Source organism: Carcharhinus amblyrhynchos, chromosome 17, assembly GCF_965287045.1.
Source record: "Carcharhinus amblyrhynchos chromosome 17, sCarAmb.v2.hapA, whole genome shotgun sequence".
NCBI classification, from domain to species: domain Eukaryota; kingdom Metazoa; phylum Chordata; class Chondrichthyes; order Carcharhiniformes; family Carcharhinidae; genus Carcharhinus; species Carcharhinus amblyrhynchos.
In genome coordinates, this window is record NC_137340.1 from 14364797 (window position 1) to 14392284 (window position 27488).

The 27488-nt window shown below is 41.5% G+C and overlaps 1 protein-coding gene across 2 annotated transcripts in view; it reads left to right on the forward strand.

Moving 5' to 3' along the window:
- Window positions 1-27488, forward strand: part of pcgf5b (polycomb group ring finger 5b) — a 170911-nt gene that overhangs the window by 68799 nt on the left and 74624 nt on the right. For both annotated transcript variants that reach the window (XM_080205518.1, XM_080205517.1), the window contains exon 3: window positions 23382-23478. In XM_080205518.1, the coding sequence (XP_080061644.1) occupies window positions 23382-23478 (97 nt within the window). The remainder of the gene's footprint in view (window positions 1-23381; window positions 23479-27488) is intronic.

Consider the following 27488-nt stretch of genomic DNA (forward strand, 5'->3'; position numbering starts at 1 on the left):
TCTCATTTAACTTTGTAGTGCTTAAAACTGCTCTACCAATCTTATTATCTAAGCTGTTTCCTTTTCAAAGTGAAAGTAACAAAAAAGCAGTTGCATTGTGACAACTTCTCCAAAATGTTGACAAATCTTTCTCTCCACAACCACCAAACCTGCCCCTTGACCCTCCCCCTTTTGGCAGAATCCTATTTCTGAAAAGACAAAAGTGCTTCTAAGTTAGAAATTTGGAAGATTAAATGCTTGCCTACAGAAAGGCTAAGAATATTGCAATTTTTTATAGACTGAAAAGTGCTACCATTAATGTGATGAGGGGCCCATACTATCAAACACTGGGATCTTTTCACTGATGCAGCAAGTTCTCTTCCGAGGTTGTAGTTCCCAAAAATTGTGACTTCCCGTGAAACAGCGTTAAGTGATTCATAGGTTCCCTAAGGCATTAACGTTATAGCAGTTATGTTCCTTCTCATCTGGAAAAGCCAATGTATAAGTTGAAATACTGTGCTATATATGTTTAGTACCGAATCGCCCATACCCTCTGAGCCAACCTTCGCCCACTCTCTCTAATCTAGCCTTAACCTATTCTTACCTTACTAACCAACCTTCGCCCTCTCTCTGCAGGCTAACCTTCGCCCTCTCTCTGCAGGCTAACCTTCGCCCTCTCTCTGCAGGCTAACCTTCGCCCTCTCTCTGCAGGCTAACCTTCGCCCTCTCTCTGCAGGCTAACCTTCGCCCTCTCTCTGCAGGCTAACCTTCGCCCTCTCTCTGCAGGCTAACCTTCGCCCTCTCTCTGCAGGCTAACCTTCGCCCTCTCTCTGCAGGCTAACCTTCGCCCTCTCTCTGCAGGCTAACCTTCGCCCTCTCTCTGCAGGCTAACCTTCGCCCTCTCTCTGTTCACAGTATTCCCTATGTGCTCTAATTAGTGCCTTGTATAGTTTTAGCAAGACTTCCCTATTTTTATATTCCACTCCTTTGAAATAAAGGCCAACTTTCCATTTGCCTTCCCTATTACCTGCTGAACTTGCATATTAGATTTTTGTTATTTATGCACGAGGACCCCAAACCCCTCTGTGCTGCATTCTGCAGTCTTTCTCCATTTATTAGAGCACATAGGGAATACTGTGAACAGTTTTGGTCCCCTTATTTAAGGAAAGATATGCTGGTATTGGAGACTCTCCAGAGAAGGTTCACTAGGTTGCTCCCGGATATGAAGTTGATAGGTTGGACTGGTACTCAATGGAGTTTAGAGGGATGAGAAGCAACCTTATTGGGACATATAGAATTCTCAGAGTAGATGCTGAAAGGTGGGAGGAGCACACAGAAAAGGGGGAGAACGTGCAAACTCCACACACAAGGCTGGAATCGAACCTGGGTCCCTGGAGCTGTGAGGCATCAGTGCTAACCACAATACCACCAATGCCACCCCTTACAACAGGTATTCACTAGGTCTTGGCAAGGAGCACACAGTTGAGATGATGACCTAGTGGTATTATTGCTACTGGTGGCCATAAAAGTATTGTCAATTGTCGGAAAAACCCATCTGGTTCACTAATGTCCTTTAGAGAAAGAAATCTGCTGCCTTACCTGATCTGGCTTACATGTGACTCCAAAGCTGGAGCAATGTGGTTGACTCTCAACTGCCCACTGAAATGGCCTAGCAAGCCACTCAGTTTAAGGGTAGCTAGTGATGGGCAATAAATGCTGGCCAGCCAGCGATGCTCCTGTCCCATGAATAAAAAAAACTTCAGCCTCCCTGTGGAGAAGGTCATGCCCAGGCACTAACTTGGCCCCTGCACTATCTTCTGCCGCTAACCCAACAAAGCTTCCACTGGGGAGGTCTGGGTTGGGGACGGGGTTCCTGTGTATGTTGCGGGGGTGTGGGGGCAGGTCCTGTGTACATGGTGAGAGATTTCCTGTGGAGATCCGTTTTATTGGGGGAGGGGAAATTCCCTGGTGGTGGTGGGGGTGGTGAGGTTTGGGGAGGTAGAGAATCCTGTGTCTGTAGATGTGGGGTGGGGTGTGTGTCTATACTGCTTTCCATATCTGTGGGTACTAGGGGGTGGGGGGAGACCATGCCTATAATGGTTTCTGTGGGTGAGGATTGCATCTGTGGTGTTATAGAGCCATTGAGGTTCACTGCATGGAAACGGGCCCTTCAGCCCAACTTGTCCATGCCACCTTTTTTTTTAAAACTCCTAAGCTCGTTCCAATTGCCTACATTTGGCCCATGTCACTCTATACCCATCTTATCCAACTGATTACTTAAATGCTTTTTAAAAGACAAAATTGTACCCGCTTCTACTACTATCTCTGGCAGCTTGTTCCAGACACTCATCACTCTCTGATTGAAAAAAATCGATGTGGAGGTGCCGGCGTTGGACTGGGGTAAACACAGTAAGAAATCTGACAACACCAGGTTTAAGCCTATTAACTTGGACTTAAACCTGGTGTTGTCAGACTTCTAACTGTGAAAAGAATTGCCCCGTTTGACCCTTTTTTATCTCTCCCCTATCACCTTAAACCTGTGCTCTCTAGTTTTAGACTCCCCTACCTTTGGGAAAAGATATTGACTATCCATCTGATCTATGCCCCTCATAATTTTATAGACTTCTATAATGTCACCCTTCAGCCTTCTATGCTCCAGAGAAAAAAGTTCCAGTCTATCCAGCCTCTCCTTATAACTCAAACCATCAAGTCCCGGTAGCATCCTAGTAAATCTTTTCTGCAATCTTTCTAGTTTCATGATATCCTTTATACAATAGAGTGACCAGAACTGTACACAGTATTCCAAGTGTGGCCTTACCAATGTCTTGTACAACTTCAACAAGACATCCCTACTCCTGTATTCAATCTTCTATAAGAATTCTCTCAACACCAGGTTAAAGTCCAACAAGTTTATTTCGTAGCAAACGGCACTAGCTTTCGGAGCGCTTCTCTTTTGTCAGGTGAGTAGGAGTTCTGTTCACAAACAGGGCATATAAAGACACAAACTCAATTTACAGAATAATGATTGGAATGTGAGTCTTTACAGCTAATCAAGTCTTAAAGGTATAGACAATGTGAGTGGAGAGAACATTAAGCACAGGTTAAAGAGATGTGTATTGGCTCCAGAAAGGACAGTTAGTGAGATTTTGCAAGTCCAGGCAAGTTGTGGGTTAATGTTCTGACCAATGAAACCGAGCAGGCTGAATGACTGCTTCACCACTCTGTCCATCTATGACTCCACTTTCAAGGAGCTATGAACCTGTATCCCTAGACGTCTTTGTTTTATAACTCTCCCCAATGCCCTATCATTAATTGAATAAGTCTTGCCCTGGTTCAGTCTACCAAAATGCATTGCCTCGTATTTATCTAAATTAAACTTCATATTCCATTCGTCAGCCCACTGGCCCAATTGATCAAGATCCCATTGCAATCCTAGATAACCTTTTTCACTGTCCACTATACTGCCAATCTTGGTGTCATTTGCAAACTTGCTAACCATGTTCCCCATATTCTCATCCAAATCATTAATATAAATTACAAATAACAGTGAACCCAGCACAATCCCTGAGGTACACCGTTGGTCACAGGTCTCCAGTTTGAAAAACAACCCTCTACAACCACCTTCTGGCTTCTGTCATCAAGCTGATTTTGTGTCCATTTAGCTACTTCACCCTGGGTCCTGTGAGATTTAACCTTATGCATCAACCTACCATGTGATACCTCGTCAAAGGCCTTGCTAAAATCCATGTAGACAACAACAACTGCACTGTCCTCATCTATCTTTTTGGTTACCTCTTTAAAAAACTCTATCAAATTTGTGAGACATGATTTTCCACTCACAAAGCCATGCTGACTGTCCCTTATCAGTCCCTGCGTCTCTAAATGCCTGTAGAACCTGTCTCTCAAAATACCTTCCAACAACTTACCCACCACAGATGTGAGGCTCAACGGCCTGTAGTTCCCAGGCTTTTCCATACAGCCCTTTCTAAACAAAGGCACAACTTTTGCCACCCTCCAATCTTCGGGCATCCCACCTGTGACTATTAATTCAAATATCTTTGCTAGGGGGCCTGCAGTTTCCTCCCTAGCCTCCTACAATGTCCTGGGATACACGTCATCAGGTCCCAGGGATTTATCATACCTTGATACTCTTTAAGACTTCCAGCACCACCTCCTCTCTAATATGTACACTCCTCCTGACACCACTATTTATTTTCCCAAGTTTCCTAACATAGAACATTACAGCGCAGAACAGGCCCTTCGGCCCACGATGTTGCGCCGACCAGTTAAAAAACAATGACCCTCTAACCTAAACCAAACCCTTTCCATCCATAAACCTATCCACGGATCTCTTAAACGCCCCCAAACTAGGCGCATCCACAACTGCAGCAGGCAGGGCATTCCAATCCCTCACCACCCTCTGGGTAAAGAACCATGCTTTTCTCGACAGTGAGTATTGATGACAAATATTCATTCAGGATCTTACCCATCTCTTGTGGATCCGCATATAGATGACCTTGTTGATCCTTAAGAGGCCCTACTGTCTCCCTTGTTACTCTTTTGCTGTTTATGTATTTGTAGAAGTTCTTTGGATTCTGTTTTGCCTTATCTGCCAAAACAATCTCATATACCCTTTTTACCCTCCTGATTTCTCTCTTAACTCTACTCCTACACCCCCTATACTCTTCAAGGGATTCACGATCCCAGCTACCTATGCATGTCATGTGCCTCCTCCTTGTTCTTGACCAAGACCTCAATATCCCAAGTCATCCAGTGTTCCCTACTTCTACCAGTCTTGTCCTTCAGTCTAAGAGGAATGTGCTTCCCCTGAACTCTGGTTAACATACTTTTGAAAGCCTCCCACTTACCAGATGTCCCTTTGCCTTCCCTCAGACTCCCCAGTTAAGTAGTAGAGGTGGGTACAATTTTGTTTTTTAAAAAGCATTTAGATAGTTACATGGATATGATGGGTATAGAGGGATTTGGGCCAAATGCAGGCAATTAAGATTAGCTTAGGGGTTTAAAAAAAAAGGGCGGCATGGACAAGTTTCTATGCTGTAAACCTCTATGACTCTAAGTGGTTCTAGCAAATCTTCCTGCCAGAATGTTAGCCCCCTCCAATTCAGGTGTAACCCGTCCCTCTTGAACAGATCACCCTTTCCCCAGAAAAGATCCCAATGATCCAAAAATCTAAGTCCCTGCCCCCTGCACCAGCTTTCAAGCCACGCATTCATCTGCCTAATCTTCCTACTCCTAGTCCCACTAGTACATGGAACTGGTAGTAGTGTAGAAATTATTAACTTCAAGGTCCTGCATTTCTGCCTTCCTCACTACATTCACACTTCAGGACCTCATCCCTTTTCCTACTTATATTGTTGGTACCAACATATACAATGACCTCAGGCTGCTCACCCTCCCCCTTAAGAATGTCCTGCAACCGTTCAGAGACGTCTTTGACCCTGGCACCAGGGAGGCAACACACCATTCTGGAGTCTCCATTGCGGCCAGAGAAACACCTGCCTGTGCTTCTAACTAGCCAGCCCCCTATTACTGCTGCTCACTTGCTCTTTGCCCAACTGTGCTCTACAGTAGAACAAGCTGTGGTGCCAAAGGCCTGTCTGCTGCTGTTATCTCCCCCTGACAAGCTATTCCCCTCAACAGTATCCAAAATGGTATACCTGTTTGAAAGGGGAATAACCACAAGAGGCTCCTGCACTACCTCCTGCCTCTCCTGGTGGTCTGCCTGACAGGACCTGTAGTGTGACAACTTCTTTGTAACTAGTGTCTGTCACACTCTCTGCCTCCTGTATGCTCCTCATTGCATTCACATGCCACTCCATCTGAACAATGCCGTGTGTGAGTAGCTGCAACTGGACACACTTCCTCCAGACAAAGTTGTCAGGGAGCCTATATTGCTCCCTTATTCCCCACATCTGGCAGGAGGAGCATACTACTGCCATAGGGTCCGCCTTATACATTATTTTGCTCAAAGTGCTCAAAACTATGGTGGGAAAGTCTGGCAAGGTAGCTGGCAAGCTGCCTTCTCCTTTTCCCATCCAAGATAACATATATCTTCTACCAGCCTTGCCCTTCATTCTAACAGGAATGTGCTTACATGATTTCCATGTCTGTGGTGGGGGTTCTTATTTTTCAGATTTGTCAGGAGCTGAGGTTGCTGATGAAGTAGGCTCATTCAGAGCCCACACTGCCATCAGATGCCAAGGGGTTGGTCTGCCGCATACATTTTTTTGCTCAGTGTTTAAAACTATGGTGGGAAAATCTGGCAAGGTAGCTGGCAGGCTGCCCTCTCCTTTTCCCATCCAAGGTAACACTTCGAAGAAAATCAAAAATTCTACCCGTTGTCTTTGTAAATATTAATGCACACTATCATTGGCTGAGTGCCAAATTCTCTGTCTTTGATGACAGTGGCAGCGGGGCATGAAGGGCCAGAGAATTCTGTTCAATATTTCTTTAAGTTCCAAAGTCCTCACTAGAATGGAGGCAAGGAATACCCCATTAATTGACATTTAACCACATACATTGCCACATATCAGGTAATGTTCGTGTGCCATCAGTCAGTGGATATTATTCAGTACATATGAAAATCAAGACCTTTGTAGTTTTAATCTTAGATTTTTTTAATGTGTTCAGATAATTCATATACACAAATAGCACTGTCTTTAGAGACATATTTCTCACTCTTTGTTTTGATCTGCACTCTGTACTGTTGCATAATTACTGACTTCCACATATTTATGAATGTTACTGTGAAATGGGGAGTGTTTGAGAGCAGAACAAAGCATTGAAAACTCAAGATGTATGTCTACAAATGTTTCATGCTGGTTAATTTTGACGTTGTACTCTGAAGTAATGATGCAGAAGTATGTACAGAGGCTGCAACTAAGAGAGTAGTAGAGGATTTGTCACTTACGTGGTTCTGAAGAAGTTAAGTTTGCTACCCGTCAAGAATTAAGTCCAAAATGTAATTTTGTTTCAGCCTCTCTCTTTTAATATTGTTTCACAAAAGAAATTTCATTATCAATTAATGAACTGCTCAGCTTGAATACTACGATAGCTACAGATGTTATAGAATCACGGAATATACTGTTCAACGTGGACAGCTCGTTAATTGACTATGCAAATACTAAACTCATATTGTTCCACTAGGATCTTTTGCATTACCTTCTGGTGCCTTTGGCTATTTGCCACGGTTCATCTTTGAACTGAGCACTGATTTTCAATATTAGTACAAAAAAATTGATTCTTCAAAATGAAATCACAGATACCAGATAGTGTCTGTTCTTTTTAATTTAAAGTCAGTAAATTTGAATTATTGTATAATTTTAATTTATCATGCAGAATTGCTGAACAGTCAGGAGTGGATTATAACTCTGTAACGTCTCAGGAAGTAATCGTGTAATCAACAATTTGTGGCAGATGATTTAAACTTATGAGAATTTGAAATTACTGACGTAAAATAAGTTACTGCAGTTAAAACAGCAAGAGGACTATTTTAACAACAAAAAAATTAAAAATATTTTTGTATCATGTGCTTTCTATGTGGTATTTATTCCTGATACAGCATGGAAGCATTATTATTATACTATTTTGCGTCATTAACTTAATTTCCTTATCTGTTAACTGTCATTGTTCTAGTACATTGTGTGGTCTCACATTCTAATCAAACATTCTAAACTCATCAATGAATTACAGTAAATAATGAAATCTTTCATGGGGATATGTAATGTACAGACTGCCAGTTTTATATTAAAAAGCCTTTACTTAATCCTGCCAATCATTACGAAGAAATGCTTCAATGATATCTGTATGTTTATGTGAATTCCTGAATTGACAGCCCTCTTGTGCCCCAGTCATTGATTGATGACAACTTTCCATCTCGTAAGACGATGCTTTTTTAATGTGACGGTCAACTCAAGTGTTAAGCATCACCTGGTTGACCCAAGGCTGTAGTTGGTAGTTCCTGCTGCATTCACTGCAGAGGGGGATAGTGGGTTTAAGAAGGTGCATGACTCACTGGCATGGTATCATGGTCATGCCAGGCATCTTTACTTCTTCCCGAGGATGGTGCCGTTTTGCTTTTAAAATCACAGTAGTACAAGAGCGCCTATTAGCCATGCTCGTTCCAGAGAAGGCTCTATAACTTTTCTCACACTGTTACAACAAGGTCTGAAAGACATCATTTCGTCGTAGGTTTAAGGTGAGAGGGAAGATATACAAAAAGGTCCAGAAGGGCAATTTTTTCACACAGAGGCTGAGGAGTATCTGGAACGAGCAGCCAGGGGTAATAACAGAGGCGGATACAATTTTGACTTTTAAAAAGCATTTAGACAGTTACATGGGTAAGATTGGTAGAGACGGACATGGGCCAAACGCAGGCAATTATGACTAGCTTAATGGTAAAAATTGGATGGCATGGACAAGTTGGGCCAAAGGGCCTGTTTCCATGCTGTAAACCTCTATGACTATAACCATGAGCAGAGCCATGGGAGATTTACTAGATGTATATTATAATCCTTAAAATGATGCCACTGCCTTCAGCTCATTGAAGTCTATGGGTAATGTGGTAGTAGTAATGCCTATTTCTTCAATTACTCCAAAGTTGCTACCTGCAACCAAGTTTTACAAGCAACCATGGCATTGAAAGAACAGTTTGTTTTTAATTGCTCCAGAGGTGGTGTTGTAATCCAGTATGGTCTGTTAGAGCAAACACAGCTACATTTTATTCAAATAACCACGAACAAGGCCGTGCAAGGACACTTACTATAATTTATAATTAAGCTTCCTATTTTGTTCTGATTTAGTGAAGTTAGGTGTTAAAGTTATCCTGCTTTAACATTATGCATTTTTAAGAACAGTATTGATTTCATTAACTGATCCTAAATTTGGTCTGCGTTCTTTGGTCTTATGTGACAGATTCATGCTGATGCTGAACCGTTGAAGCACATTTCTAATAATTTTTTTTTAAAAATTGAATAAAATGAGCTATTTCTGCTCTAACGAGATTTGAAATCTTTAAAAGGACCTTAAAGTGCTTTCATCTTGTCATCTTCATGTAAAACTTGTTGAATTTTGATTCGCCATAAAAGTTGCCTGAATTTCCTTCTCACAATTGGAAGTTGAAAATTTACTTTTTCTGTACATTGAACAAGATTGTAGCTTTCAAGAAGGCTGTCAGTTAATGGAAGAAAGACTTGCATTCGTACAGCACGTTTTGTGCCACCTGGATATCTTAAAGCATTTTATAACCAATGAAATGCTTTTTGAGTTGATTACCAGCCTGTAGTGCCTTTCACTACACCTGATGACTTCTTTACTTCTTCCCGAGGATGGTGCCGTTTTGCTTCTAAAATCACAGTAGTACAAGAGCGCCTATTAGCCATGCTCGTTCCAGAGAAGGCACTGTAACTTTTCTCACACTATAAGAACTTAAGAACAAGAGAGCTGGTCAGCTGTACTGCAGAAGGCAATGACAACCAATGCAGTACTTAGCGAGCATAATCATGCACCAAACCATTGGAAGTCCATGATAAGCAGCACCCATTTTGGATATTACCTGAAAGAGGAGTAGGAGTCACTGTCGGAGGAAACATGCAACTAATTTACACTCAGCAAACTCCCACACACAGAAAGTGTTTCAAAAATAAACAGATTATCTGGTCGTTGTGCTGTTGATTGAGGGATAAATATTGGCCAGAACACTGATTACAACTCCCTGCTCTCAAAATACTGCTATGGGATGTTTCATATACATTTTGACAGTAAGATGGGAGCTAACCTCATGACAGCTAACCTCCTGCCCCTTGCATTTTTCTGATACCTAAATAATATGTTTGCTATGTTTAAATCTGCAGCTACATGTAATAATTTCTTTACATGTCTTGATGGATTCCATCCTGCGCTCAAATTCACCTTTAAAATGGAGCGGTCAAATGAGCTCCCTTTCATTGATAAACTAGTTGAGAAACCTTCCAGAGGGATGTCTACTGCAAGCTTACCTTCACTGTTCAATACACTGATTTGTATTCACACAGTTCCACATGCTGTAAAATTGACCTGATCAGCAATCTTGTAAATAGAGCCTGAGCCATTTGCTCAAATAGGACAATTCTAAACCATGTTGTTTACTGGGTAATATGATCAGATCATTATCGGTGGTATAATCACACAAACTCATGAACAGGTCTAAGGCCATCACTTTCAGGCCTGAAAAGTACTCAATCCACCTCAGATTACCCTAGAAGGGTAAATTATCTCAAAAATTAGAGCAACAATTGAATCTAGCTGTTTCATGCTGCTGTTAGGCAGTACAAAGAACAATACAGCGCAGGAATAGGTCCTTTGGCCCTCCAAGCCTGCACCGATCATGTGTTCCTAACTAGACAAATCCGTTTGTATCTCTCTATTCCCAGTCTGTTCACATGGCTATCTAGATAAGTCTTAAATGATCCTAGCATGTCAGCCTCAACCACCTTGCTTGGTAGGGCACTCCAGGCCCCCACCACCTTCTGTGTAAAATGCATCCCCCGCATATCTGTATTGAACCTTGCCCCCCTTACCTTGAATTTGTGGCCCCTTGTGTTTGTCATTTCCGACCTGGGAAAAAGCTTCCAACTGTTCACCCTATCTGTGCCCTTCATAATTTTATAAACTTCTATTAGGTCGCCTCTCAACCTCCGTTTTTCCAGGGAGAACAACCCTAGTTTACCCAATCTCACCTCGTAGCTAAGACCCTCCATACCAGGCAATATCCTGATAAACTTTTTCTGCACTCTCTCCAAAGCCTCCATGTCCTTCTGGTAGTGTGGCGATCAGAACTGGACACAGTATTCCAAATGTAGTCTAACCAACGTTCTATATAACTGCAACATCATATGCCAACTTTTATACTCTATGCCCCATCCAATAAAGGCAAGAATGCCATATGCCTTCTTCACCACCTTTTCCACCTGTGTTGCCACCTTTAAGGATCTGTGGACTTACATACCCAGATCCCTTTGTTTGTCTATACTCTTGATGGTTCAGCCATTTATTGTATAGTTCCCCCCTGCATTTGATCTACCAAAATGCAACACTTCACGTTTATCTGGATTAAATTCCATCTGCCATTTCTCTGCCCAATTTTCCAGCCTATCTCTATCCTGCTGTATTCTCTGACAATGTTCAACACTATCCAGAATTCCAGCAATCTTTGGGTCGTCCGCAAACTTACTAATCAGATCAGCTACATCTTCTTCCAAATCATTTATATCTATCACAAACAGCAGAGGTCTCAGTGCAGAACCCTGTGGAACACCAGAGACCTCCAATCAGAAAAAGACCCCTCCACCGCTACCCCCTGTCTTCTATGGCCAAGCGTGTTCTATACCCACCTAGCTAGTTCACCCTTGATCCCATGAGATTTAACCTTTTGCACCAGCCTGCCATGAGGAACCTTATCAAAAGCTTTACTAAAGTCCTTGTAGATGACATCCACGGCCCTTCTCTCATCAATTATTTTTGTCATCTCCTCAAAAAACTGAACCAAATTTGTGAGGCATGACCTCTCTCGTACAAAACCATGTCGTTTATTGCTAATGAGACTGTTTTGTTCTAAATGCGCGTAGATCCTATCTCTAAGAATCTTCTCCAACAATTTCCCTGCCACGGAAGTCAAGTTCACTGGCCTATAATTACCTGGGTTATCCTTGCTACCCTTCTTAAATAACGGGACTACATTTGCTATCCTCCAATCCTCTGGGATCTCACCAATGAAGAAATAAAGATTTCTGTTAGAGGCCCAGCAATTTCATCTCTTGTCTCCCTCAGTAATTTAGGGCAAATGCCACCTGGCCCTAGGGATTTGTCTACCTTAATGCTTCCTAAAAACCTAACACTTCCTCCCTTGTAATTGTGATTTGTTCTAAAGGGTCCACACATCCCTCTGAGACACTGCCAATCAACATGTCCCTCTCCTTTGTGAATATTGATGCAAAGTATTAATTTAGGATCTCACCTACTTCCTTGGGTTCTGAGTATAATTCCCCTCCTTTGTTCTTGAGAGGTCCGACTCTTTCTCTGACAACCCTCTTGCTCTTAACGTGTGTGTGAAATGCCTTGGGGTTCTCCTTAATCCTGTCTGCCAAGGACATTTCGTAACACCTTTTTGCCCTTCTAACTCCCTGTTTGAGTTTTTTTCTACTTTCTCTGTATTCCTCCAGTGCTCCCTCTATTTTTAGACCTTACGTATGCCTCTTTTTTCTTTTTGATTAGACCCACAATTTCTCTGGTTATCCACAGCTCTCGAATCCTACCTTTCCTGTCCTTTTTACAGGCACATGCCTGTCCTGCAGCCCTATCAACTGCTCCTTAAAAGACTTCCACATGCCAGATGTGGCTTTACCCTCGAACTGCCTCTCCCAATCAACAGCCACCAAATCCTGCCTAATCCATCTGTAGTTAGCCTTCCCCCAATTCAGCACCTTACCCATAGGAGAACACTCATCCTTTTCCATGACTATCCGAAAATTTACAGAATTGTGGTCGCTGTTCGCCACATGCTCCCCCACTGAAACTTTGATGACCTAACTGGGCTTATTTCCCAGTACTAGGTCCAACACAACACAAGTAGTATTTGCCATCAAGCCAAAAAGACGTTCTGTCTGTCACACAAATAAAAAATGTGGCATATGAATTTCAGCGTCAGTGTGATGCTAGGTATATAGGCCATATGTCTGATAGACAAGTGGACCATATCAAACAGGATATCCCATCTGTTGTTTGCAATGAGCAAAGGATAGACCATACCCAACCGGCCCATGCTTGCAAAACTCGTAACACGGTGTCTAATATTAGATGCAATTTTGCATTTATGGAGTCGTAGAGTCAGACAGCGCAGAAAAGATCCTTTGGCCCATCGAGTCTGCACTGACAATAACTACCACTAAAGGCAGGCTAATCCCATTTTCCTTGGACAACATTTGCTGAATAATCTCTGTGTGCTAAAAATTACGTTGACAACCAATTTAAGATTGCCAGTTGGGCTCACAGTGTGGCAGTTTTGCATGTATTGAAGCTACATGCATCAATACACAGGGCCCTGTTCTTTGCAGACAGCAAAAAACAGGTACATATATTGCACCTGTTTCAGCTAAACAAAATAAGTGATAGCCATTTGTTGGTTCATTCCACAGGGCAATGCCTTGAATAGTCAGAGTCAAGCAGCCTGGTTTAAATTTTTAAAAATGCTTTGCAACTAAATGTCAGTTGTCATCAACTGGTGCATTTTCTTTGGCAGCTCCTCTACCAATCAAAGTCCACTTGCCAGGCACTCAGCATCCTCTTCATACACTGTGTAAAATTGTTGTTTCAATTGGTATTCTTGAGATTGTCCTGATGAGTGGAAAATGAGAAGCTTCAGCAAGATGTGTTTTTCCCTATCTTAAATCACATCAGCGGTAGCCTATTTGAGAGATACTGTACAGACACAACAAGCCACAGAATGAGTGTAGTGAGAAAATGCTGGGAATGTTCAGCAATCCTAGAAGCATCTGTGGAGAAAGAAATAAGCTTCAGGTCTGTTCATCAGAGTGAATTTGGAGGCATGGGCCTACACAGTAGCACAGTGATTAGCACTGCTGCTCCACAGCTCGAGGGTCTTGGGTTTGATTCCCGGCTCGGGTCACTGTCTGTGTGGAGTTTGCACATTCTCCTCGTGTCTGTGTGGGTTTCCTCCGGGTACTCTGATTTCCTCCCACAGTCCAAAGATGTGCGGGTTAGGTTGATTGGCCATGTGAAGAAATCGCCCCTTAGAGTCCAGGGATGCATTGGTTAGAGGGATTACTGGGTATAATATGTACGGATATGGGGGTAGGGACTGGGTGGGATTGTGTTCGGCGCAGACTCGATGGGCCGAAGGGCCTCTTTCTGCACTGTAGGATTCTATTCTGTCTACACACTCAAACACCCAAGTGTGCTGTTTCTAGAGGTTCCTGTTGATCAGTGAGATAATAGTGCAGAATGCACTGGATAACCCACTTAGTTATTGGCTTACCTAGATTGTTGAAGCCATGAGGACTAAATAACTGAAGGATTGGTTGCACCAAAGTTTAAGTATTTTGATAAAATCATTGCTCGGGTTCAGGATTATGAAAGTAAAAATCTTGCCTATTTCCAGATTTTAATTGAAAAAGTATATCGAGAGCACTTAGGACTAAAATGTCATGTATTTCCATGCAGGCACGTGATCAGAGTGGCAAATCAATAAAGCTGATAGATGACGAATGCTCGAACATGCTTTATTCACATGTTGTTCTGAAATCAGAGACACTAAATTTAGCATTGTCAGATGGAAACGGGTAAAATAAAACTGGGCTGTTGATTCTCTATTGCGTGTTTTACCTCCATTGATTAAAATGACTGAAAATTATTCTGATTTTACTTTTTTAATTGGAGACAATTTAGGCTGATGGTTGGACAATCATGCACAGTGCATATGTTGAGCACAAAGTTGGAAAATTACATCTCTCGAGAACTCCAGATTGAAAGAAAGATATATTAATTTAATAAAATCACATGGTAGAATGGTCTGGATTAAAACACCCTAAACCTCTCAATGAAGAACTAAACAGGTGGTGTTTCAGCTATTTTTAGGCATGAGCACTAAGGGTGTCTGAGACAGCAATGAAGTAAGCTTGGAAGTTAAAGAATCACAGCAAAGCTTGTTTGAGATTCCAGTGACTTCCCGACTTGTTACTAGGCTTCTTGTTGTGTTTGGGAGGTAGTGTTTTAACATTTTGCCCACAGAAGGAGTACATAGTTGAGAAGTTTAAGAGGTAAGCTTGCACTTTCACAGAAGGGAAACACTGGGGTAAGCACAGCAGGGTTATTTAGTTGATGCCTCTGGTTCTATAATATTTGCGATCAAGCAGAATGCAATAACTGTGACAAATTCCTGGGTTAAATGGGTCTGGATAGAAGGTTGAAATGTAATAGCAGGGATTCTGATTTTGGCAAGATGTTTGACATATGGGCATGTTATAAGGCTATTGTAATGCATGGCACTGGTTAGTATTTTTTTCCCCTATTAACCAAACATGTGGTTAGAAAGATTTACACTACACTTACAAATAAGAAATGCCTAAACTTGCTGAGTGGAAGTGAGCCCCACTAAATTACTGGCTGAGGAAGGTTCTCTTCTTCACCTTCTGCAAAAATACTCCTTTGCAGTATGAAGTTATGTATTCTGCAGCAGACTACAGTGATTTTGGACATCTTACCTTGGTTTTCCTGAAGTGAGTTTCTTCAACAAAACCTTGACAGTTTTATGTACCTCATTGAATCTCTCTCTGCACCTCTTGCTAATGAAAAGTATTTTTCCTAACTCTTGAAATAAAGGTGGCATCCAGGATTATGTGGATGTTAGTTATCTGTGGGTGTACCTACATCGCATGAACTATGAGTACTTGAAAATGCAGGGTAAAACAGGGCTGAAAGGGGAGGTCATGATTGACAATCAATTAGAATTCTTTCAGGAGGTAACGAAGAAGTTAGACAAAGCAGAGCCAGTGGGTGTGATTTATTAGGATTTCCAGAAAGTTTTTGACAAGCTGCCTTCCAGGAGGCTGCTAAATAAGCTAAGCGCCAATGGTGTTTGATGCTGGGTACTGGCATGGATAGAAGATTGGCTGACAGACAGAAGGCAGAGAGTGGGGATAAGGGGGTCCTTTTCAGGATGGCAACCAATGACTAGTGATGTTCCACAGGGATCAGTGTTGGGACCACAACTTTTCATTCTATACGCTAATGATCTGAAAGGTGTAACTGAGGGCATGGTTGCTAGGTTTGGGGATGATACAAAGGTATGTAGAGGAACAGGTAATGTTGAGGAGCGGAGAGGCTGGAGAATGATTTGGACAGGCTAGGAGTGTGGCAAAGAAGTGGCAGTTGGAATACAATATGGGAAAGTGTGAGGTTATGCACTTTGGTAGGAAGAATAGAGGCGTAGACTATTTTCTAAATGGGGAAAGGCTTCTGAAATCTGAAACACCAAGGGACTTGGGAGTCCTGGTTCAGGACTCGTTTAAGGTTAACATGTAGGTTCACTCGGCAGTTAGAAAGACAAATTCAATGTTAGCATTCATTTCTAGATGGCTAGAATACAAGAGTAGGGATGTACTGCTGAGGCTGTATAAGGCCCTGGTCAGATCCATTTGGAATATTGTGAACAGTTTTGGGCCCCATACCCAAGGAAGAATGTGCTGGCCTTGGAGGGGATCCAGAAGAATTTCACAAAATGATCCCAGGAATGAAGGGTTTGTCATATGAAGAGCAGTTGAGGAATCTGGGTCTATGCACAATGGAGTTTAGAAGGATGAGGAGGGATCTAATTGAAACTTACAGAATACTGCGAGGTCTAGATAGAGTGGATGTGGAGAGGATATTTCCACTAGTGGGAGAGACTAGAACTCGAGGACACAATCTCAGAGTGAAGGGACCCTCCTTTAAAACTGAAATGAGAAATTTCTTCAGTCAGAGGGTGGTGAATCTGTGGAAATCATTGCCACAGAGGGCATTAGTTGATCAGGCATTAGTTTGGGAAAATACATTGACTGTTCAGACTAAATCGCACTGAAGTTCTACCACATTTATAATATATTAGCACCCACTTCCTGTAAATGTATTACTTATCACTTATAACACTTAGTTCACTCTCACACTATGTTCCTAACAATGGCATTGTTACATCATAGAAGATTTTTTTTAAAAAGGAACCTGTTGCCACAATTAGTCAATTTTATCCTCTGACAGCCATTATGAGTTTGTCTTATTGTGATAAAGTAATCAGTTGGACCAAGAGGATCAATTACTGAAGGCACATCATGTGCAAAGGTGCCCAAGGTTTTGCATTCATTCTTGCTGGTATTCCAGCAATTTACTGTACATTGGGTGCCTTTTAAGAGATCAGGAAACAGCTGATTTAATGATATACCTGCTGCCACATGTGTGAATGGGAAGAAGTTGAAGCAACTGCCACTTTAGGGGGTGGGTAGATGGTAGAAAGTAATTTATTGTGAGACTGCAATCTACCAATACTTAGTAGGTCTTTGTCAGCTTTGATGCTAAGCAGATGAATACTAATTGTAAATAGTTTACTAACTGGAACTGGCCTATTATTTTTCTTAATTATAAAGAAGGGTTTGAAAGTAAATTAAGTTAATTTTAATCATAGCTGTTGCTTTGTACATTTACTTGCTGCCTGTAAAATAAAGCGGCTTCATGTAATTCATATCTGTTTCTGTCTTATCTATGTTTCTGTCTGCCTGTTGGAAATGTGAATGTGAGGTGTATGTCTGAAGGATACAATATAAATTTCAGATCACAAGAAGATACTGTTGTCATCCCTTTGGGTTGCACTATTACGTGATTAGATATCTGACAGTATAGATACATTCCCAAACTGGACTGACGAGCATTGCAGAATCTGATCTAAACTGACCTGAAATCTGCAGTAGCCATAATTACCAACTATTTAGAGTGGAGGTTGACTTTTGGCACCATGGAGCCGTGCTTCCCCAATCAAATCTAAAGTTTTTCAATCCAGATTTGGTTAAACTATTCAGTGATTTTAGCCTAGTTGAACTAGGGGTCAGGTCAGACATTTTCTACCCACTGGACTGTTACTGGGAATCCTGATTTCCATTTTTCAGTAATACTGTTGAAGAGGTAGATGGCAGCCCTGGGCTACACTAAGTCAGGACCGTCGTCTGAGCAAAAACTACAGATGACAGTGCATAAAGGTCGCAGTCTGGTAATGGAAACTATCATCACTGTGAACAGTATTGGAAAAATTCCAACCTGTAACACACTCCCCACAAATGAGATCTGCAACTTAAATGAGATCAACTTTACTGCAACCGATGACAATATGTGAGCTTCTTTGTCACCAGATTGTGGAGAAGAATTGGTGGAATTAAGATGGTCGCAGGACTTAAAATTCTTAAATGCTATTGACTTTTTAACTTCTAATACCTTGATTACAAAGATTGGTTGAAACTAGTCTGAAACAGGATCTGTAACCCTGCCTTTTCCTGAACGACTCTTGATTTTCCCAGCACAGTTTAAGGTTGAATCTTGAATTTCAACAAAGCAGCGCAATGAAAAGCAAAGCAGAATTTGTGGCTTTAAGACATGGACTTAAGGATATTGTGATCACCTCAAGTGCCAAATGGTGACACCCTTGTGTTTCTTATGCTGGGTGGAATGTCACTAAATTGCAAGCTATAGCGTTTCTATCCAATTACCCATGACTGGTTCACAATAACAATCTATGAACCGCAGCTTTGTTACTTAAATATTTGTTGTTTCCTACCTAAGTTTTATGAAGCCATGCTTCTGGCTGGCACAATTTGAAACATATCTTAATGGATTAATTAGTTGGCAATTAGAAGTTTAAATTATCTAACATTTATTAAATAAATCAGAGTAGAACTGGCAGAAGATTCATTTTTCATATTGCACCATCACATGGTAATTTGATGTGAACTCTTTCTCACATTATTAATAACCAAACAGGGAGGATGCCTGTAGTTCTAGTTTGCAAGTATTGATTTCCAAATGTGATTCTTAAGCCAACACAACCTATCTTCATTCTATTAGCTCACTGCGATCCTTCACTTAAACTCTACAGCATGAGTAAGCTTAATGGAAGCCATGCATTAAACTACACTTAATAGTTATCATTGCTTTACAAAGAGCCACTATCATTTTGATTATTCTGAAAGTCTCAAACATGGACTCTTCAGCACACTGATGCTAAGTAACATGCTGACCATCTTGCAGCAGGCTGAGCAAAGCTTTTGTACATTTAAATGAACATAAATCATTCAGTGAAACAGCACTCACAAATTATATGTCAAGAATCTGTCAAAATTTTGTACAACTGTTTGAAATACTACATTGGCAAATGTCTAAGTTTCCTCCAATTTGATGCCAACAAATGGATGTCACTGTTTCTGGCCATTATTTATTTCCCAGACAGAGCAAGCACCATCATGATGTCAGGGAAATTAGAAAACTTGTTGGAACTCATAAATCTGTTAATACAAATGCTTCACCTAATTACAGACTATTAATCAGAGAGCTGGCAGCTTGGCAGCTTCAGCATGCCATCAGTGATGGGAGCCAGTAGTGCGGCTGCAGTTCCGAGGAAAGAGCACCTCAATGGCAAGGCACCATTGAAGAGAGGCAAATGTGGTTGGGGAAAGCTGAGGCCAGGCAGCCAGGCCCTGACATTCTGTGGGTAGGGGAGTGGTTATAAAGAACCAGCAGTGTTGTTGCTGTAAGGATGCAACTGTAGCAGGGTACTGGTGAGGCCGCAACTGGAGTACTGTATGCAGTTTTGGTTGCCACATTTGCGGAAGGATATATTGGCCTTGGAGGGAGTGCAGAGAAGGTTCACTAGGCTGATACCGGAGATGAGGGGGTTAGCCTATGAGGAGAGATTCAATAGACTGGATCTGTACTCGTTGGAGTTTAGAAGGCTGAGGGGGGATCTTATAGAGACACATAAGATAATGAAGGGGATGGATAGGGTAGAGGTAGAGAGATTCTTCCTGCTTAGAAAGGATAGCAGAACTAGAGGGCACAGCCTCAAAATGGGGGGGGGGGGGCGCTGCAGTTTAGATCAGAGTTGAGGAGGAACTTCTTCACTCAAAGGGTGGTGAGTCTCTGGAATTCTTTGCCCATTGAAGTGGTGGAGGCTACCTTGCTGAATATATTTAAGTCACGGGTAGATAGGTTTCTGATAGACAAGGGAATTAAGGGTTATGGGGAGCAGGTGGGAAAGTAGAACTGATCCACTTCAGATCAGCCATGATCTTGTTGAATGGTGGGACAGGCTCGAAGGGCTAGATGGCCTACTCCTGCTCCTATTTCTTATGTTCTTATGATGGCTGTTGCTACCTGGGTGACCCATCTGTGGGTCATGTAGTACTCATAAAGGAAGGTTATCCTTCCTGGGAACCTGCTGGGAGACGTATCTCCACATGTCTGTAGGCCCTCCCAATGGAGACAAAATGGCCACAGAGGTGGGATGTGGCCACTTAACTGGCTCAATTGGTAACTCAGTGGGCATCCAATCTTCCAACTTTTCCACCAAGCCATGAGGTATGGTAGCAGGAAGAAGCAGTGCTCCGCTCTGGAAGCCTCCTCCACATTGCATTTTGCCAGTCTTCCCACCTCCTACTCCATTGCCAGTAGGCCAGGACAACTCAGCCCAATGGTTCAAATCTGGGAACTATAACCAGAACTTTCTGATGGTTCTGGAAAACAAACTGCTTCTCTCTCCACAGATGCTGCCTGGCTTGCTGAGTGTTGGCAACATCTTCTGTTTCATATTTGGCCTTTGTTGCTTTTGATTCAAACGAGTAGACCTCCCTTAACCCACATGCATATTTGAACCAATTATTTTGTCTATAGGTGATCTACTGTTCCCCATAAATTATTAGCAAAACCCATTCAAATAGAACTGATTCAATAAGGAGGATTTTAACTCTCCTTGCCCAGCGGGGTCTGTGTGCAATGTGAGTTAAAATTGAGCAGCTTCCCACCCTGAGACTGCATCGTAGCAATTTTAATTCCAGGTGGTTCAGATGTCCGCGAGTCAATCACCTCATTAACATATGTATTAACATATGACATCATTCAAGTAAGTCCTGCTGCAAATTTTAGCCATCTGCTGGCCAGAGTTGGAAGAAATTTTATCACTACACCAGATTGTTGTGGAGAGTCCCAAACTACGAGAGAAAATACAATCAAGTCCTTCAGATATAACTTGTGAGCAGTGCTTTTCTTGCTCTTACCAGTGAGACCTGCAGACACCCAGCAAAGGGCCAAAAAATATAGGAGAAAATTTCTTTGAGACTAGAGTGGTCATAGAGATATACAGCGTGAAAAGAAGCCTTTTGGCCCAACTCATCCATGCCAACCATTTCTCTAAACTGAAGTAGTATCATTTGCCTGCATTTGGCCCATATCCCTCGAAACCTTTCCCATCCAAGCACCTGTCCAAATGCATTTTAAATGTTGCAATATCACGCAACTCTACCATCTCTTCTGGCAGCTCATTCTATGTATGCACCACTCTGTGTGAAAAGATTGTCCCTTGGGTCCCTTTTAAATCTTTCCCCTCTCATTTTAAACCTATGCCTCTAGTTTGGACTCCCATATGTTAGGGAAAAGATCTTGGCTATTCACCATATTTATGCCCCTCATGATTTTATAAACCTCTATAAGGTCACCACTAATCCTACTACGCTCCAAGGATTAATATTCCAGACTACCCAGCATCTCCTTATAATTCAAACCTTCTAATCCCTTGTAAATCTCTTTTGCACCCTTTACAGTTCAATAACATCCTTCCAGAGTGACCAGAATTGTACGCAGTACTCCAAATGTCACGTTATCAATGTTTTGTATAGTTACAACATAACATCCCAACTTCTGTACTCAGTATTCTGACTGATGAAGGCAAGTGTGCCAAATGCTTTCTTCACCACCCTACCTACCTGTGAGGCCGCTTTCAAGGCACTATGTACCCGCACCCCTAGGTCACTCCGCAGAGTGCTACCATTAACTATGTATATCGTGCCCTGCTTTGTTTTACCAAAATGCAATACTTTGCATTTATCTGAGTTAAACTTCATCTGCCATACTTCGGCCCATTGGCCCAGTTGATCAAGATTCCATTGAAGTCTTAGCTAATCTTCTTCACAGTCCACTCCAATTTTGGTTTCATCTGCAAACTTATTGAGTAGGCAAGGCAGGAATGCTGTATCTGTCCAACCAAGGAAGATTGTGCCTCATGCACATTGTGCTACTCCCCTGCTGCTGAACTCTGCCAAATTGTGCCCCTCCTTCCAGCCAGGGAAACGGATAAATATTTCCAAACAAATTTGCATGAGAAAGGGCAATGGAGTGGGACTAAATGAATAACTTTTTCAGAAGCTGGGTAGAATGGCTCGTGATGTAACATTCTACAATCACACAAAGCTAGTCCTAAAGAGCGATATCGCTTTTACACTATTTTCTAGACTTTAGAAAGTGACAAGAATTTATAAAGCCCTCTGTTTTCAAAACTCTCATTTTACTGTATTTGCTGGTGTCAAAGGTCAAAGGGTGAGGAAGGTGCTACTAGAACCATCAGTACCCTACCTCTCCTGCAATTGTTTACTTCCTCCATATTTGTCATATTTTGGATAAGATTTACGAATTTCTAATAGATTAAAGTACATGTTTGGTGGAAACCAATAAGAGAACTTTCGGTAAAAATGGAGAAAGGAGAATGTGGTGAGGAAAACTGCAAGCTGAAAGGCAGTGTTTAAAACAGGAGAGATGATGGCCTTGTGGTATTATCACTGGACTATTAATTCAGAAACTCAGTTAAGGTTCTGGTGACCTGAGTTTGAATCCCACCACGGCAGATGGAGGAATTTGAATTGAATTACAAAAGAAAATCTGGAATTAAGAATCTACTGATGACCATGAAATCATTGTGGATTGTCAGAAAAACCCATCTGGTTCTCGAATGTCCTTTAGGGAAGGAAATCTGCCATCCTTACTTGGCTAGGCCTTTATGTGATTTATCCTCTGAACAAGGGCAATTATAGATGGGTACTAAATGCTGGCCAGCCAGCGATGCCCACGAATGAATTAAAAAAATGTGTTTATTTGAAATTGATTTCTCCCACTGCTCATTTGAGCTGCACAGCATCGGTATTGCAATCATAAGTTTGAACAGTCATTGTTGTTATGTTGAGATTGCTAACTTTCAGTTTTACAAGGTGTGAACTGAAAACTTAGTGAGCATCCCAAGGAACTGTTTCTCAGCAGCTGCTGACAAAGAAGAGTTCCATTCAACATTGTCTGTCCCCACGATGCCACAGATTAACGGTTTTTAAAGCCACATAAATAAAAAACAGCTCGAGCGGTTGATAAACATCGATAAGAATGTGATCAGAAATCATACTGGGTGCTTAATATGCTAATTGAATTGGTTGGCCTGCTGTTTAAGCAGAGGTGTTACATCACATTTAAAATAGTGAACAGTGCAATTTCACTCAAATGAGGACAGTGCTTATTTGATAATCTCACACAATGTAATTCCTAGCCTATAAAAACACCATTATAATACCTAGGATTAGATGGCAAATGGACAAACTTGCACCTTCATTTTAACTTCAAACATACCGGATCAAAACAATTATATTGTTCTTAGCCTATTGTAAGTGATAACCCAAATGAAAAACATTGTTGAAATTACTTGTCTAAAAATGTTTCAACTGAAAGATGATTTCGACTGCTATTGCAATAAGCAGTAGGTTCAAACTACCTTTCTTTTTTTTCAGTTTGCAAAAGTTGTATTGTTCAACATTTTGAAGACACAAATGACTGTCCAAAATGTGGAATTCAAGTTCATGAAACTAATCCATTGGAAATGTTAAGGTACGTCTCAGATATGAAATATGTCGTGATTCTAAAGATTTTTTTTAAACTGAGAAAGCAGTAACCTCAAGGTTGTAAGAGAGGGTAATGTGAAGTAGAGATGACCTGATAAATAGTTTGGTGACTTGGTGAGGAAAAAATGTCTGTGGAATGTTAGGAGCTCCATAGTTTCCATGTCCAGAGAAAGAATGTGGAATAATAGAGATTCTTCAATAAAATACATGGTGAGCACCTCGAATCGAAAAAGATTATGTAGGCAGTATATTTGGAGACTAGAAGGAACATAAAATTTAAGAGGTGCATTGACCTTAGTATTAATAAACCAGAGGAACACAAAGTCTAAGAAATTTGGTTCTGTCAATGCTATTTTGACTCTAAAATGTAATCTCACACCTGGCACTCCTGTGCTGGACACCATTTTGGTGATGGCTTTGGAGCACAAGCAGCTGGCTTCTGCAGGAAATATACAAAGCAGGCAAATTGTGACACCAATGAACTAATGAAACTGATTTAATACCAATGCTGCAATCCTGCTGACGTACCCTCCCAATCGCAGGCAGCTGAATATGAACGTAGCAGCAGGAAGCATCCTCCGCCATCTTCCCCTGTACTTTTTAAAGGAACATCAAGTTATTACTGACTGTTTTCCACTGGTTCTGTTGTGATTGTAGAAATATTGGGTGGTCCTCAGAGTAGTTTGAAGTTGCTGAAGTCCACAAGGAATGTTATGGCATGTGCTGTTGAACTTTGTCCTGACTTTAAGAAATATGTACAAACTACTTGCAGACATGGATGCACTGTACAAGACTGGTCCTGGCCTCCCCACCTCCTTAACATTGCACACAGTCCTTCTGGCAGAGCTGCCAGTTCACCAAGCATTTCATTCTGCATATCCGTTAGATTTATTCTGTAGCCCATCCCATTGGGTCCTGCTCTGAGTCTGCTGCAACTGAAACTGTATGCAACCTCATGCTCTGGAGAGCTGGCACTTCTACCCTTGTCTTTTGCCCTCCTAGTGCCTGACACATGCAAACCCCACTTGTCAGCCATCCCATAAATTGCGTTCAGTGTCAGAATATGAGCTGGTGGCTATGGTGTTTTTTCATTTCTTGTCTTCCTCCTCTTCCACCTTGTGTTTTTTCACCATTGCCTGACCAGGTAATTGAGCTTAGGTATCTGAAAGGAGAATGACACAAAAATAATGAGGGAGGATAGGAAGGCTAAAGGTGCATTCTTACAACATCTGCAGCTTATAAATCACAAAAGATCATAGATGAGGAGGAAATGAGATGAGAGAAGGAGGATTAGATCTGTGGATACTGTCATCTATCATTCCAGCCCGGCTGCTAGTCACAGCTTCAGTGATGGCCACTTCAGTGATGGTGACCAGTGTCTCCTCCATCAGTCTGACGTGAGCTTGCCTGTCCCCCACTGGTTCGGTGCTGCTGCCTTTGGGTTATAAGCCACCTAGTCCTGCAAGAGAGAGGAAAATGTGTTGATGAGTGTAGCGTAATGTATTTCAGTGATGTGGTTGTCATGGTTGAATAGCTGGCAGTGTTTGCACATTGCAAGATAAGGAGATGTGACATTCAGCAGTGTTAGATGTAGGGTGAGGTGAAGCATTGAAGGTTAGAGATGAATCATGAATGATAGAGATTGTGTTGTTGTTCAAACATCAACGTTTGAGGCTACTAGTGCAGTTAGTGAGATAAGCGTTTGAAGTTGCATTCACTGACTTTGACCACTCATGCTATGTTACTAAACTTTTTATGGCATTACAGTCAGATCCTTTGGGGTGGTGGTGGATGTGTGGTGGCTGGTTTGAAGGTTTGGGGAGGGAATATTGGTGGGTGTAATGTGGGAATGTGGATAGTCTCTTTGTTTAACTTTCACGACTCTCTGGCTCCACTGCCTTAGCAAGGTTTGCCTGAATGGTGTTCTGATTGTTCAAGGATAGTTTATTACTATCCTCCTCTCCACCTCCAGGACTAAGCTCTGCCCTGCAGCTATGAAAAATGCAGCAGCTTGCTCTCTGCATGTTGTGGCAGTCTTCTGTGTTTCTAAGATCAGAATCAATTGTAGAATGGCTTCCAGTATCTGCTCCGGTCACAAGGCAACCTACCCTTTAGAGATGCAGACTGGCTTTAAGTAATTCCATTGTGCTAACCTTTCCCAGTTTTGCACCTTCTGCTGAGGTATGTGCTAGGGTGCGAGATCATAAACACCAAGATATGTTCCGAAATTAGACTTGATCCCAGCTATTTGCTGTTCTGGCATTAATGTGAGGATGTGATATTTCACTCCAGGGGTGATTCTACTGATAAACTAGGAAGCTTTTATCAAAACAAACTTTATTTTACAACATTGTCATAGTTTAACTATGACAAATGGATTAACTTAACATTTGCCCTTTGAACAATACTTAATAAACATGACAAGATACAATTCTTAACTGCTAACCTATCCCCATGAGTTCCAATTCAAGCAGCATTCCTCTTACATGCTTAAAACCCTTTTTCAAAACCAGTTAGCAACACACAGTGCTTGTAATTAGATTGCCAGTCCTAGAGTTCTCACAGCAATTCTGGAGAGAGAGAGAGAGACAGAGATAGAGAGACACTTGCATTCTGACAGCCCCAATAGCATTCTCGAGAGAGAAAGACAGACAGACAGACACCTCTTTCTTCTTTCAGAACCCGGCAATAATTTACTGTTTTAAAACACTGTCTCTCCTATCAGTTTGTTAGCTCCATGCATAACGCATGATTCTGTCAATCAAGTCTGATCAAAACCCTACTCTGAAACCCCAGGGAAGCCTCAATAAACACAAATGCATTAACTCTGTTTAAACAAACACACTATTAGCTAAAATTGGACATTAGCCTACATTCTCAACACGGAATTGCCTGTTGCCCAGACAGATCAGTACCATGTAAAACTGGGCTGAATTTTAAATGTATCCCTTGCAAGAAACATGATATAAATACGTACACTTCTTAAAGGCACAGCGTCATCACACATGCCACCATTGAACAGCACATATAGGGCTGGTTTCACTCTACAATCCTTTAATTAGTAGGCAGCACAAAATTTGTATGCTCTTGCATTGGAGGCAACTGCTTTAGTGTAAACATTTCCCTGCCTATTTTTAGGCACTATCCAATTTGATGGCCACAGTTTGTAAAGAGAGGCATTCAAAGACCAGAGCTGAGGCTTTTCCAGGCATCAAGGGATAAAGAAGTGTTCGGCATGAAAAATGAATCCTAGAGGCAGCTTTAGCAAAGAGAGAGATGTAGAAGTTCCTTCAGAGGTTTGACAGTAATTACTAATACTACACATAGATGATAAAGTGTGGAGCATGCTCAACAAGCATTGATGACGTTCGTGAAAGAAAGAAACCATGTCATCACAGAATTGAAATAAATAGTTTTCATTGCCCCATTGAAGAACATTGAAGATACGGTGATCCATTTCCTGAATGTTAAGAGCACTGGGAGCAGGAAGTCTGAATGGAGCATTGGTATTATTATTAGCAAAGAATAGATAAGTTTGGATGATGAATGGAAAAGGAAATTGATATGAAGAATGAACAGAGCCTTAAAAATTTTAACAGTGTTAACCCATTTTGGCTCATCATATCTGTGCCAGGTCTTTGTTACAATAGAATAATGTAAAACTAATTCCACTATTCTGTTCTTTTCTGATGGCATTTTCTTTTGCTTCAAATGCATATCTTTTGTCCCTTTAAATGATGAAGGAACGGTTTCTACCTCACTTGTTCCTTCTTGCAAAGAATCCACATTCCAGTAATTGTTGATGTAAACAAACTTTTCACTCTCTTTGTGATAAAGCTGACTCTTCAACCCAAGCAAATAGTCCTTACCTGTTCATCATTTCAGAATCCTTCACCATTTTAAATCTTCTATTAAATCATCTCTGCACCTCTCTGCTCTAACTACAACTTGCATTTATTTTGTCCTTTAAGATAGGACCCAAGGATTTAACAGGAG